The sequence below is a fragment of the Erinaceus europaeus genome, chromosome 14 (genome assembly GCF_950295315.1).
Source record: "Erinaceus europaeus chromosome 14, mEriEur2.1, whole genome shotgun sequence".
NCBI classification, from domain to species: domain Eukaryota; kingdom Metazoa; phylum Chordata; class Mammalia; order Eulipotyphla; family Erinaceidae; genus Erinaceus; species Erinaceus europaeus.
In genome coordinates this window covers 58,384,500-58,396,854 of record NC_080175.1, presented here as the reverse complement: position 1 = coordinate 58,396,854, position 12,355 = coordinate 58,384,500, and the positions used below count along the sequence as shown (strand labels likewise).

The 12,355-nt window shown below is 45.3% G+C and overlaps 1 protein-coding gene and 1 non-coding gene across 2 annotated transcripts; one reads left to right on the top strand and one right to left on the bottom strand.

Moving 5' to 3' along the window:
* Nucleotides 1-5,906: 5,906 nt before the first annotated feature.
* On the bottom strand, nucleotides 5,907-5,979 carry TRNAV-AAC (transfer RNA valine (anticodon AAC)). The gene has a single exon. It is a non-coding gene; the product is annotated as a tRNA-Val (tRNA).
* A 1,359-nt stretch (nucleotides 5,980-7,338) lies between these two features.
* ACTRT3 (actin related protein T3) lies at nucleotides 7,339-12,013 on the top strand. Its single transcript, XM_007522948.3, has 2 exons — nucleotides 7,339-7,622; nucleotides 11,004-12,013. Exons 1-2 carry the CDS (start codon nucleotides 7,423-7,425, stop codon nucleotides 11,920-11,922), a joined length of 1,119 nt encoding a protein of 372 aa, XP_007523010.1. The 5' UTR covers nucleotides 7,339-7,422; the 3' UTR covers nucleotides 11,923-12,013.
* The last annotated feature ends 342 nt before the right edge of the window (nucleotides 12,014-12,355 follow it).

Here is a 12,355-nt window from a genome sequence, read left to right as displayed (position 1 = left end):
TCTAAAGGTTCCCTCTCCCTGCCATCAAGTTCTGTTTACTCTTTTTATAACTTCCTCTGGGTGCTAAGCTTATTTCTGAATAAAAGTACTTTCATTATCTTTATTTTTTAAAATCTTTTTACTTGTTATTGGATAGAGACAGAGAGAAACTGAGAGAGAAGGTAGAGAGGAAGAGAGACAGAGAGACACCTGCAGACCTGCTTCACCGCCTGTGAAGCGACTGCCTTGCGGGTGGGGAGCCCGGGGCTTGAACCCGGATCCTAACTGGTCCTTGCGCTTTGCCCCACGTGCGCTTAACCCGCTGCGCTACCGCCTGACTTCCTCTGTTGTCTTTATTTATTAGATACAGACCATCAGAAATCAAGAGGGAAGGAGGTAGGAGAGAGGGAAAGAGACAGAGAGACACCTACAGCCCTGCTTCACCACTCGCAAAGCTTTCCCTCTGCAGGTGGGGACCCGGGTCTCAAACCTGGGTTCTTGTACACTGTAACATGTGCGCTGAACCAGGTGTGCCACCACTCGGCCCCCTGAATAAAACTTTATAAGGAAAATTTTGAGGCTGGGTTCTTGATTTCATCTTTCTGAGTATAGTTTTCTTTGATTCCACTTTTACTTTTGTCAAAAACTCTGTAAGCTATTAATTCAGAAATATGCGTCTCTATTAAGGTCAACCATAACACTGTATAGAAGATCCATTTTTGGGGGTCGGGCGGTGGCGCAGTGGGTTAAGCGCATGTGGCGCAAAGCGCAGGGACCGGCGTAAGGATCCCGGTTTGAGCCCCCGGCTCCCCACCTGCAGGGGAGTCGCTTCACAGGCGGTGAAGCAGGTCTGCAGGTGTCTATCTTTCTCTCCCCTTCTCTGTCTTCCCCTCCTCTCTCCATTTCTCTCTGTCCTATCCAACAACAAATTGTGTAAACAAGGGCAATAATAATAACCACAACGAAGCTACAAGGGCAACAAAAGGGGGGGGGGGGGAAATGGCCTCCAGGAGCGGTGGATTCATGGTGCAGGCACCGAGCCCAGCAATCACCTGGAGGAGGAAAAAAAGAAAAAAAAATCCATTTTTGGGAGTTGGGCGGTAGTGCAGCAGGTTAAACGCACGTGGCAAAGCACAAGGACCCGCACAAGGATCCCGATTCAAGCTCCAGGCTCCCCACCTACAGGGGAGACACTTTATGGGTAGTGAAGCAGGTCTGCAGGTGTCTTTCTCTCCCCTCTGTCTTTCCCTTCTCTGTCCTATCCAACAACGACAACAATAACAACAACAATAGTAACTACAACAATAAAACAAGGGCAATAAAAGGGAATAGATAATTACAAAAAAGAAGTTCAAAAAAAATACATTTTCGGGAGTTGTGCAGTAGCGCAGCCGGTTAAGCGCAGGTGGCTCAAAGCGCAAGGACTGGCTTAAGGATCCCAGTTCGAGGGACACCATTTCACAAGTGGTGAAGCAGGTCTGCAGGTGTCTATCTTTCTCTCCCCCTCTGTCTTCCTCTCCTCTCTCCATTTCTCTCTGTCCTATCCAACAACGACATGAGTAACAACAACAATAATAACTACAACAATAAAACAAGGGCAACAAAAAGGGAAATAAATATTAAAAAAGAAAAAAGAAGAAGATCCAGTTTCTTGGAGTAGGCAAGTATGGTCTCTCAAGGAGTAAACCAAATAATTTGTATTAAGAGAACTGGAGGTGGGGGGAGGGTTCAGGTCCTGGAACACGATGGCAGAGGACCCAGTGAGGGTTGTATTGTTATATGGAAAACTAGGAAATGTTATGAATGTACAAACTATTATATTTACTGTCAACTATAAAATATTAATCCCCCAATAAAAAATAAATTAAGGGGCCGGGTGGTGGCGCACCTGGTTGACCGCAAGTATTACAATGCTCAAGAACCGGGTTTTGAGCCCCCCAGTCCCCACCTCCAAGGGGAAAGCTTTGGGAGTGGTGAAGCAGTGCTGCAGGTGTTTCTCTGTCTCTCTCCCTCTCAATCACCCACTTCCCTCTTGATTTCTGGCTGTCTCTATCCAATAAATAAAGATAATTAAAATTTTAATTAATTAAATGTGTCTAAATGTCAAATTAAAAACATAATTGGGTTGGTATAGAGAGAGGAAAGAAAAAGCTAGACTGAGGCCAGATGGTGGTGCACCTGGTTGAGTGCACATGTTACAGTGTGCAAGTACCCACGTTCAAGACCTTGGTCCCCACCTACAGGGAGAAAGCTTCATGAGTGGTGAAGCAGGACTGCAGGTGTCTCTCTGTCTCTCTCCCTGTCTTCCCATTCCTCTAAATTTCTGGCTGTCTCTATCCAGATATTAAAGATATTTAAAGATAATAAAAAATGTCTTTAAGCTAGACTAAGGTAATTGCTATAATTGTAAGATAATTACAGCATTAGCTTCTAACCAGAGGAGGAAAGAAAAAAGTGAAATATGACTTTTGTATGTATAGCTAGTTGTTATAAAAGTCAAACTAATTTAATTTTTTAAAGTATTTATTCATGAGAGAGATAGGAAGGAGAGAAAGAACTAGATATCACTCTGGTACATGTGCTGCCGGGGATTGAACTCAGGACCTCATGGTTGAGAGTCCAATGCTTTATCCACTGCACCACCTCCCAGACCACTCAAACTAATTTGTCAGTATAAAAAAATTTAAAAAAAAAACACAAAAAGCAACTTCCCTCCAAGCATTAAAATCTTTGAGTTTCTGGGGAATGTTATACATGAACAAACTATTGTATTTACTGTTGAATGTAAAACATTAATTCCCCAATAAATAAATAAATAAATAAATAAAATCTTTGAGTTTCGGGAGTCGGGCGGTAGCGCAGCTGGTTAAGCACATGGCGCAAAGCACAAGGACCAGTGTAAGGATCCCGGTTCTAGCCCCTGGCCTGGCTCCCCACCTGCAGGTCTGCGAGTGTCTATCTTTGTCTTCCCCTCCTCTCTCCATTTCTGTCTGTCCTATCCAATAACAACAATAATAACTACAACAATAAAACAACAAAGGCAACAAAAGGGAATAAGTAAATTTTTAAAAAAATTTTAAAAAAATCTTTGTTTCTTACACAGGCATGTAAAGCTTTATAGCCTACAAATAGAGCAATGTCATTTTTTGTTTTACTAAGAAATGTAAATAGACAAATCATGATAGATAGACAAATCATCACAGTTTCCTATATTAATATTTATCAGAATTACTTTGTGTGGTATTAGTTAGTAGATTGATTGAGTTGCTGCCTAATATTGCATGAAGCTCCTGCCAGTAGAACTGTGCTAGCCATAATATGGAGGCTATGAATATTTCAGTCCCAAGTGGTAAGATGTTTGAAAAATGGGGAGAAGAGTGGACCAGGAGGTGGTGCAGATGGATAAAGCACATTGGGATCTCAAGCCTGAGGTCCTGAGTTCAATCCCCAGCAGCACATGTGTCAGAGTGATGTCTGGTTCTTAATTCTCTTTCCTCCTATCTTTATCATGAATAAATAAAATCTTAAAAAAAAAAAAAAAAAGGATCCTATAGAATCCAGGAGTTGCACCTGGGCCTGAGAATAACCAACTCAACCGTCACATTGTGGGGAAGACAGAAACCTAAGGTTCCATAGATAGCTACCAATGGAACTTAATAGTCACCTAGGGAAGCCTAATAATAAAAAGAAAAAAAAAAAAAGGAGGGGTTGGGCAGTAGCACAGTGGGTTAACGCACTGGGTATGAAGCACAAGGACCTCTGTAAGGATTCTGATTTGAGCCCCCGTCTCCCCAACTGCAGGGGGGGTCGCTTCACACAGGTGAAGCAGGTCTGCTGGTGTCTATCTCTCTCCCCCTCTGTCTTCCCTTCCTCTCTCCATTTCCCTCTGTCCTATACAACAACAATGACATCAATGACAAGAATAATAATAGCCACAACAATAAAAAACAATGGTAACAAAAGAGGGAAAAACAATAGCCTCCAGGAGCAGTGGATTTATGGTGCAGGTACTGAGCCCCAGCAATAACCCTGGAGGCCAAAAAAAAAATGGGGAGAAGACATGGCAGAGCCTTCTCCATAGAAGAAATCCAAAGGGCTAACAGATACATAAAGAAAAAAAAAATGCTCAGTCTCTGATGATCAGGTAAATGCACATAAAAACAGTACAATACCACTTTAGACCTGTGAGAATGCCATACATTAAAAACACAGGGAAAAAAAAAAACTATTTGAAAGGCTGGGTTGCTGGTGGGAATGTAGATTGATCCAACCCCTGTGAAAAAAAGTCTAAAGATTCATCAGAAGCTAGAAATGGACCTACCATATGAAAGACGGAGGGAGAGAGAGGGGGAGAGAGAGAGGGAGAGAGGGAGGGAGAGGAAGAGGGAGAAGGAGAACTCAGGATTATATTGCACAAGGTCTTGTGTTCAAGTGCCCCCCACCACCTCAGGAAGTAAACTTTCACTAGTTGAGACGCAGGGCTGCAGGTGTCTCTCCCTATACCCCCCTTCCATATTGATTTTTATTTATTTATTGGATAGAGACAGCCAGAAATCAAGAGAGAAGGGGGTAATAGAGAGGGAGAGGGACATCTGCAACCCTGTTTCACCACTCAAAAAGTTTTCCCCCTGCAGGTGGGGACCAGGGACTTGAAACCAAGTCCTTCTGCATTGTATGAATTCAACTATGTGCGCTCAACCAGGTACGCCACCACCTAGCCCCAACCCCCAATGATTTCTCTGTGTTTAATAAATATAAAATAAGGGAGTCAGGCGGTAGTGCTGCGGGTTAAGCGCACATGGCGCAAAGCCCAGGAGCCTGCATAAGAATCCTGGTTCGAGCACTCGGCTCCCCACCTGCAGGGGGTTCGCTTCACAGGTGGTGAAGCAGGTCTGCAGGTGTCCTTTCTCTCCTCCTCCTTTCTCCATTTCTCTCTGGCCTATCCAATAAAAACGACAACAAGAATAACTACAACAATAAAACAACAAGGGCAACAAAAGGGAATATTTTTTAAAATAATAAATATAAATCAAAATATATTTTATAAAACATACATATAATTCAAAAATATAAAAAGAGATAAATTTTAAGAGGAAAGTGAATTCTTAGTTGTTTTTTTTTAAAAAAAGTGATCAGAGGACAAGAAGCCAAACAGTTTCTACACTATATGAACACTCTTTTAGACCAATTTTATTTTTCTCAGTATCAGGTTATGAATTTGATTTTTAAAAATTAGTCCTATACCATCTTGCCTGGCATCACACCAAGCCAGAGTTGAGCAGTGATCTGGTTAAAGAAAAAATAAATTAGGGGGCCAGGCTGTAGCACAGCGGGCTAAGCGCACTTGGTGTGAAGCGCAAGGATCTACGTTAAGGATCCTGGTTAGAGGCCCAGGCTCCCCACATGCAGGGTGGGTCGCTTTACAAGCTGTGAAGCAGGTTATGCAGGTGTCTATCCTCTCCTCCTCGTTGTCTTCCCCATCTCTCTCCACTTCTGTCTGTGCTATCCAATAATAACAACATGGGCAACAAAAAATGGGGGGAAATGGCCTCCCAGAGCAGTGGATTTGTAGTGCAGACACCGAGACCCGTGATAACCCTGGAGGAAAGAAAAATAAAAGTTTTATTGATTAAACATATATCATACGTTAATTATATAATTAAATGTTAATTTAATTATATAATTATTATTTTTAAATTAAATGTAAATTTGGAATACTTCTTCCACGTGATAGCCATCAATTTAAATAAAAACAAATTGTAATTAAGTCTGGAACACTTTATGCACATGGCAAGTCATTAATGAGTAGTATTCACACTGTTTTGTTTTGATATTTTATTTTAATGAAAGATGCTAAGGGAGCGAGAGAGAGGGGGACATGGTTAGCCCTGATTTACTAAGTATCATGTCACAAGAAAAAAAAAATCTGTTTCCGCCCGGTTTCGAACCGGGGACCTTTCGCGTGTTAGGCGAACGTGATAACCACTACACTACGGAAACTCTGACACAAGTCACTGCTCAGAGATTCCCCATATAGACTTGCTAACGTGCGGGTCCCACGCGCTTAAAGCCAAATGAATGCGATTTTTTTAACAGGGGTGTTGGGGAGGGTAAGGAAAAAGAATCATCTATGCAATGGTATAAATCTGAAATGATTTCAAAAGTTGGGCTTTTCAGGACCCGCCTTTCAAAGCGCTCTGGGTAGAGCCGTGGTAACTGGCTCCGACTAGGTGCCCTTCCTACCTCCCGCCGGAAAGCGGAGCCGGATCCCGGAGAGGACAGTCCCCGCGTGTGGCGGGGTCTCTGGCAGCCGGAAAGGGCTGGTCCCGGAGTCCCTGCAACCACGCACCCTAGTCCTCGCCCTGCTTCTTGCACACCCTGACTTGCTTCTTGCACACCCGTTTAAACGACCTTCTACAACGTCTGCAAAATCGAGAGGACAAAAATGACTATCTGGGCACCCAAGATCCACTTTCTGGAAGACAACATACTTCGTTTTTTCCAAACTTGGAATTGAGAGCTCTGATCTAAGATATGATCTCCTTTTTCCCCCGCAAAGATGTAGGCATGTCCTCATACCTAAAAATAAATAGACTTTAGGGAATGAGCTTCCAGATCACACCAGGAACTAACTCGATGAGATCGCTAGAGGGAGGAAGGAAGCAAGGAAGCAAGGAAGGAAGGGGAAAAGGAAGAAGGAGGGAGAGAGGAGGAGGATAGAAGCCGGAGAGATGGTATAGATAGTTGTGTGAAAGGACTCTGATGTCTGAGGTCCCAGATTCAATCCCTAACACCACCATTAAGCCAGGGTGAAGTCCGGTGTCTCTATCTCCTCTCAAAATATACATATATTATTAAGTATATTTATATACTTACAGATATATATGTAACAACAACTAAGCGAGGTTCTGCCAATTTGTTCTTGCCTATGTTTTGCTTAGGATGAAGTACTGTCTGATCCAGTGTGAGAACACTTAGTATTTGAACCCTTCTAGACACCAGCATCCTTATTATTAATAAGTTAATGAGACGCGTTTCTCCCCCACTCCCCTTCCCGGAACGAATCTGTGTACCTATCTATCAGTTTCCTGGGCTCGTTCTAGGGTCTCCGGTATCTACACCTGGCGGGCAGCTGGGGACTGGGGAAAAGCTAGGTGCATCTGTTGGGCCCTGAGTGGACTGGCTGTGAGTAGCCAAGGCCCTGAGTGGGCGTGGCTCTGGGTGGGCGAGGCTTTGAGTGGGCAGAGTTCTCTGAATGGGCTGAGCTTGGGAGGGCGGGGCTCTGAGTGGAATGGGCTGAGTGGGCGGGGCTGAGTGTACAGGGCTCTGAGTGGGCGGGGCGCCGGCCTCTGTGACGCGACTCTTGGGGCACTGGCCCTCTGCTGGCCGCCTCGTAGGCGGTTCAGTGGGACCGGCCGGCAGTCGCTCGGCCTCGGCGGAGACATGAGTCACTACCAGATGCCGGTAGTGATCGACAACGGCTCCGGAGTGATTAAGGCCGGGCTGGCTGGGTCTCGGGACCCCGAGTTCATCTACCCCAACATCATCGGCCGCACCAAGGGCCACAACTTTGAGGCCGAGGGCGAGCAGGAGCTGCGTGTGGGCGACCTGGCGCAGGAGCGGAGGAACTCTCTGTCCATTAGGTACTGCCTCCTCTCGGCAGGTAGCCGGGATTGCGCTGAAGGAAGGTAGAGAAATGGCCAGGAAGGCAGCAACAACTACCCATCTGCCAGCCGGCCTTATTCACTGAGGCTGCCAGACAGCTAGAGAGCGACTGTTACCTGCGTCTGGAACTACACAATACTTGCAACGTATAAAGTAGTTTCATAAAATAGGAGTTCATTTAAAAGTGTTAATTTATGGGGTGTGGTAGAGAGCATAGTGTTATGCAAGGAGACTGATGCCTGAGGCTACAAAGTCCCAGGTTCAATCCCCAAACAATCACAAGCTAGAGTTGAGCAGTGCTCTGGTAAATAAACAAACAAATATAATAATAATAATTTTGGGTACCTTGGCCATTTGGGTTATTTTTTTTAATATTATTAGATTTATTTTTTGTATTTATTTATTGGATAGAGACAGCCAGAAATTGAGAGGGAACGGGGAGATTGAGAGGGAGAGAGACAGAGAGACACCTGCAGCCCTACTTCACCACTCGTGAAGTTTTCCCCCTGCAGGTGGGGAACATGAACTTGAACCTGGATCCTTGCACACTGTAATGTGTGCACTTAACCAGGGCCACCACCTGGCCCCAAGTTACTTTTTTACAGCTGTGGGTACATATGTAAAATTTTCAAGTTTTCTCCAAAACACTCTCACCCCCATCCTAGGTCCTCCTCCATCATCATGAACTAGGACCTGATCCCTCCCCATGCCCCCCACCCCCAACCCTTTATTTTGGTACAATATATCAAACCCAATTCAAGTTTTGCTTTATGTTTATTTCTCAACTTTTGTCCATTTGTGATACCATCCCATATTCATCCTTTTTTGATTAATTAATTAATTTTTACTAGAGCACTACTTGACTCTGGTTTATGGTGGTGCAGGGGATTGAACCTGGGACTTTGAAACCTCAGGGATGAGAGTCTCTTTATCTAACCATTATGCTATTTACCTCCACCCCATATTTATCCTTCTCTCTCTTTTTTTTTTTTTTTGGTTATATGTATTTTTTTTTAATTTTTTTATCCTTCTCTTTCTGGCTTATCTCATTTAACATGATTCTTCCAAGCTCCATCCAAGATGAGGTGATGAAGGTGAACTCATTATTTTTAATAGCTAAGTATTATTTCATTGTGTATATAATGTCACAACTTTCTCAGCCACTTATCTGTTGTTGGATGCCTGGGTTTCTTCCAGGTTTTGGCTATTGCAAATTATGCTGCTATGAACACAGCTTTTTTGCATGGGTGTGTCTGATTCCTTAGAATATATCCCAGGAGGGGTCAGGCAGTAGTGCAGCTGGTTTAAGCACAGGTGGCGCAAAGCGCAAGGACAGGCATAAGGATCCTGGTTAGAACCCCACCCACCCACCCCCCGCTCCCCACCTGAAGGGGAGTCGCTTCACAGGCGGTGAAGCAGGTCTGCAGGTGTCTGTCTTTCTGTCCCCCTCTCTGTCTTCCCTCCTCTCTCCATTTCTCTGTGTGTCCTATACAACAACAATAACAGCAATAACAATAATAATAATGACAACAAAGGTAACATGGGCAACAAAAATGGGAAAAATACCCTCCAGGAGCAGTGGATTTGTAGTGTAGGCACCGAGCCCCAGCAATAACCCTGGAGGCAAAAAAAAAGAAAAAAGAATATATCCCAGGAGAGGAATTTCAGGGCCATAAAGTAGGTCTGTTTCTAACCTGCTGAGATTTCTCTAGACTGCTCTGTCATCAGTAGATGATGAAAGTGCTATTTAGTGAAGGTTATCCCTTCTGTGTACAGCCCCTCCCCTTTTCTTTTCTTTTTTGCCAGTCACAAAGGGATTTTCAAAGGACAGAAGGAAGGTGGAAAGCAGATAGCATAATGGTTATGCAAACAGACTCTCATGTCTGAGTCTCCAAAGTCCGATTCAATTCTTGGGGAAGGGGTCAGGTAGATAAAATCTTGGGCTCAAGTGTGGGCTCCTAAATACCATGCTAGGGATTAGCTCATTAAATAAGTAAATCTTTCTGAAATTTAATTTCATCTCCAGCATTATCACTGGGGCCTCCATACCAGCACAATTCCACCACTCCCAGCTGACTTGTGGGTGAGAGACAGAGAGCAGAGGAGACAGAGGTAGAATGAGACATAGAAGGGGAGTCACCACACCACCACTCCTGAAGCTGCCCCCATGAGGGTTTCTCCTCTGGGGTGGCCCAGGGCTTGAACCCAGGTCCTCCTCACATGTGGCAAACTGTACACTTTAGAGGGTGAGCTCTTTCTTGACCCCCAGCTCTGTAACTTTTACTGGCAATTCCCTTCTCTGACAGCCTTTGGCTGTCACTGTCCATAAAGGAATACTGATTTGAAAAATGGTAATATCCCTCCAGCAGGGGAGTCCCTTCACAAGCAGCGAAGCGAAGTAGGTCTGCAGGTGTCTTATCTTTGTCTCCCCCTCTCTGCCTTCCCCATCTCTCTCCATTTCTTTCTGTCCTTTCCAACAACAATGACATCAATAACAATAATAACTACAACAATAATAAAAAAAACAAGGGCAACAAAAGGGAAAATAAATATTAAAAAAATAATAAGGGCAACAAAATAGGAAAAATGGCCTCCAGGAGCAGTGGATTCCTAGTGCAGGCACCAAGCCTCAGCAATAACCCTGGAGGAATAATAATAATAGGTGATGAAAAATTGTAAAAAGCCTGCAAAATAGCTCACTTGAATAGTACATTTTCTGCCATGTGTGTGACCCAGGTTCAAGCCTGGACCCCACCACACTGAAGGAAGCTATGGTTTCTCTTTCTCTGCCTTCTTTGTCTCTCTATCAATACTAATAATAATAAAACAACTGAGGTTTGAAAAGAGTGGCAATGAGGAATTTTTATAAATTCTTATTTTTTTAATTACCTTTATTTACATATTGGATAAACAACCAAAAATAGAGAAGGGGGAGAAAAAGAGGAATAGAGAGAGAGGGAGAGGGAGAGAGAGAGAGAGAGACCTACAATACTGCTTTGCCACTTGTGAAGCTTTCCCCCTGCAGGTGGGAGCTGAGGGCCTCAATCTGGGTCCTTTGTACTACAGCGTGTGTGCTCAACCAGATGCAGCACCACCCAGCTCCTTTATTTATTTATTTATTTGGGAAAAACTGACACACACACACACACACACACACACACACCCCAGAGCACTGCTTAGGTCTGCTTATGGTGGTGCTGGGGCTTGAACCTGGGACCATGGAGTCTCAGGCACACTAACACTATGCTCTAACATACTGAACTACAATATTTTTTCAACCCTAAGTGTGGGGGCAGCCGCCTCTCCAGCCAGGAGGGGCTAAGTTACAGCTACTGTTGACCCTGTTGCTCTCCCCACAGCTACCCTGTAGAGCGCGGGCTCATTACTCACTGGGGGGACATGGAGACCATGTGGAAGCACGTGTTCGACCACAGCCTAAAGCTCAAGCCTTCAGAGGGGCCAGTCCTGCTCACCGAGCCAGCACTGAGCCCGCTGGCCCAGCGCCAACAGATCGCTGAGGTCTTCTTCGAGCACCTGAATGTACCCGCCTTCTACCTGTCCATCCAGGGTGTGCTGGCACTCTTCGCTGCTGGTTTCACAACAGGCTTCGTACTTAACTCTGGTGCCGGCCTGACACAGAGCATCCCCATCTTCGAGGGCTACTGCCTGCCCCATGGTGTGGGGCAGCTAGATCTGGCTGGCCTGGACCTCACCAAGTATCTCATGGTGCTGCTGAAGGACCACGGCATCATGCTGCTGAGCGGTTCGGACCGCAGGACCATCGTGGACATCAAGGAGACCTCGTGCTATGTGGCCATGAACTATGAAGAGCAGGTGGCCCAGAGCCCCGAGAGCCTGGAGAAGGTCTACCAGTTGCCCGATGGGAAGCTGGTCAAATTCCATGACCAGCTCTTCCGCTGCCCCGAGGCCCTCTTCTCCCCGTCTCTGGTGAACCTCAGCGGCCCTGGCATCCACCAGATGTGCATCAGCAGCATCATGAAGTGCGACTCCGACCTCCGGAACTCCTTCTTTGCCAACATCATCCTGGCTGGTGGCTCCACTTCCTTCCCAGGCCTGGACAAACGGCTGGTGAAGGACATGGCCAAGCTGGTGCCAGCCAACACACCTGTGCAGGTGATCGCACCTCCCGAGAGAAAGCTTTCGGTGTGGATGGGGGGGTCTATCCTCGCATCCCTCTCTGCCTTCCAGGACATGTGGATCACCGATGCCGAGTTTAAAGAGGTTGGGCCCAACATCGTGCATCAGAGATGCTTCTGAGCACCGGCAGACGTTCCCAGCGTGTGTCACTGGGGACTTCAGATAGTGTGTGTTTCTGGCAGAGCAGAACATATTTAAATTATCAGGCATGCCCCTGTCTCTGTTGCCTTTCTGTCAAGTTGTTTTGTTTTGTTGGGGGGGGGCTGTCTCGGAAGGATAATGGTGATGCTATGAGACAACAGAAGGTTGTGGAATGGAGCCAAATTCAACTTGACAGGCTCCATTCTTCTTGATCTTGGAGGAGATCTTGCACTTCCCTTGGAGAGAGTCAGAACAACATGGAGTAGGACATGTTATGTGCCAAACACCAGGTCTGAGTTTGTCAAAGTTTATGGAAAGCAGTTTATGCTCCAGAGAGATGTCACAAAAGTGGTATTAATGTCACAAAAGTGGCTCCTATGTCACAAAAGTGGCTCCTATGGGTACGAGCGGT

What these genes read in the sequence shown, in the direction of transcription:
- ACTRT3 (XM_007522948.3), top strand. Translation starts at nt 7,423, where the DNA reads ATGAGTCACTACCAGATGCCGGTAGTGATCGACAACGGCTCCGGAGTG. An exon ending in AGGAACTCTCTGTCCATTAG is followed by an intron (nt 7,623 to 11,003) that starts GTACTGCCTCCT and finishes CTCTCCCCACAG; the next exon opens with CTACCCTGTAGAGCGCGGGC.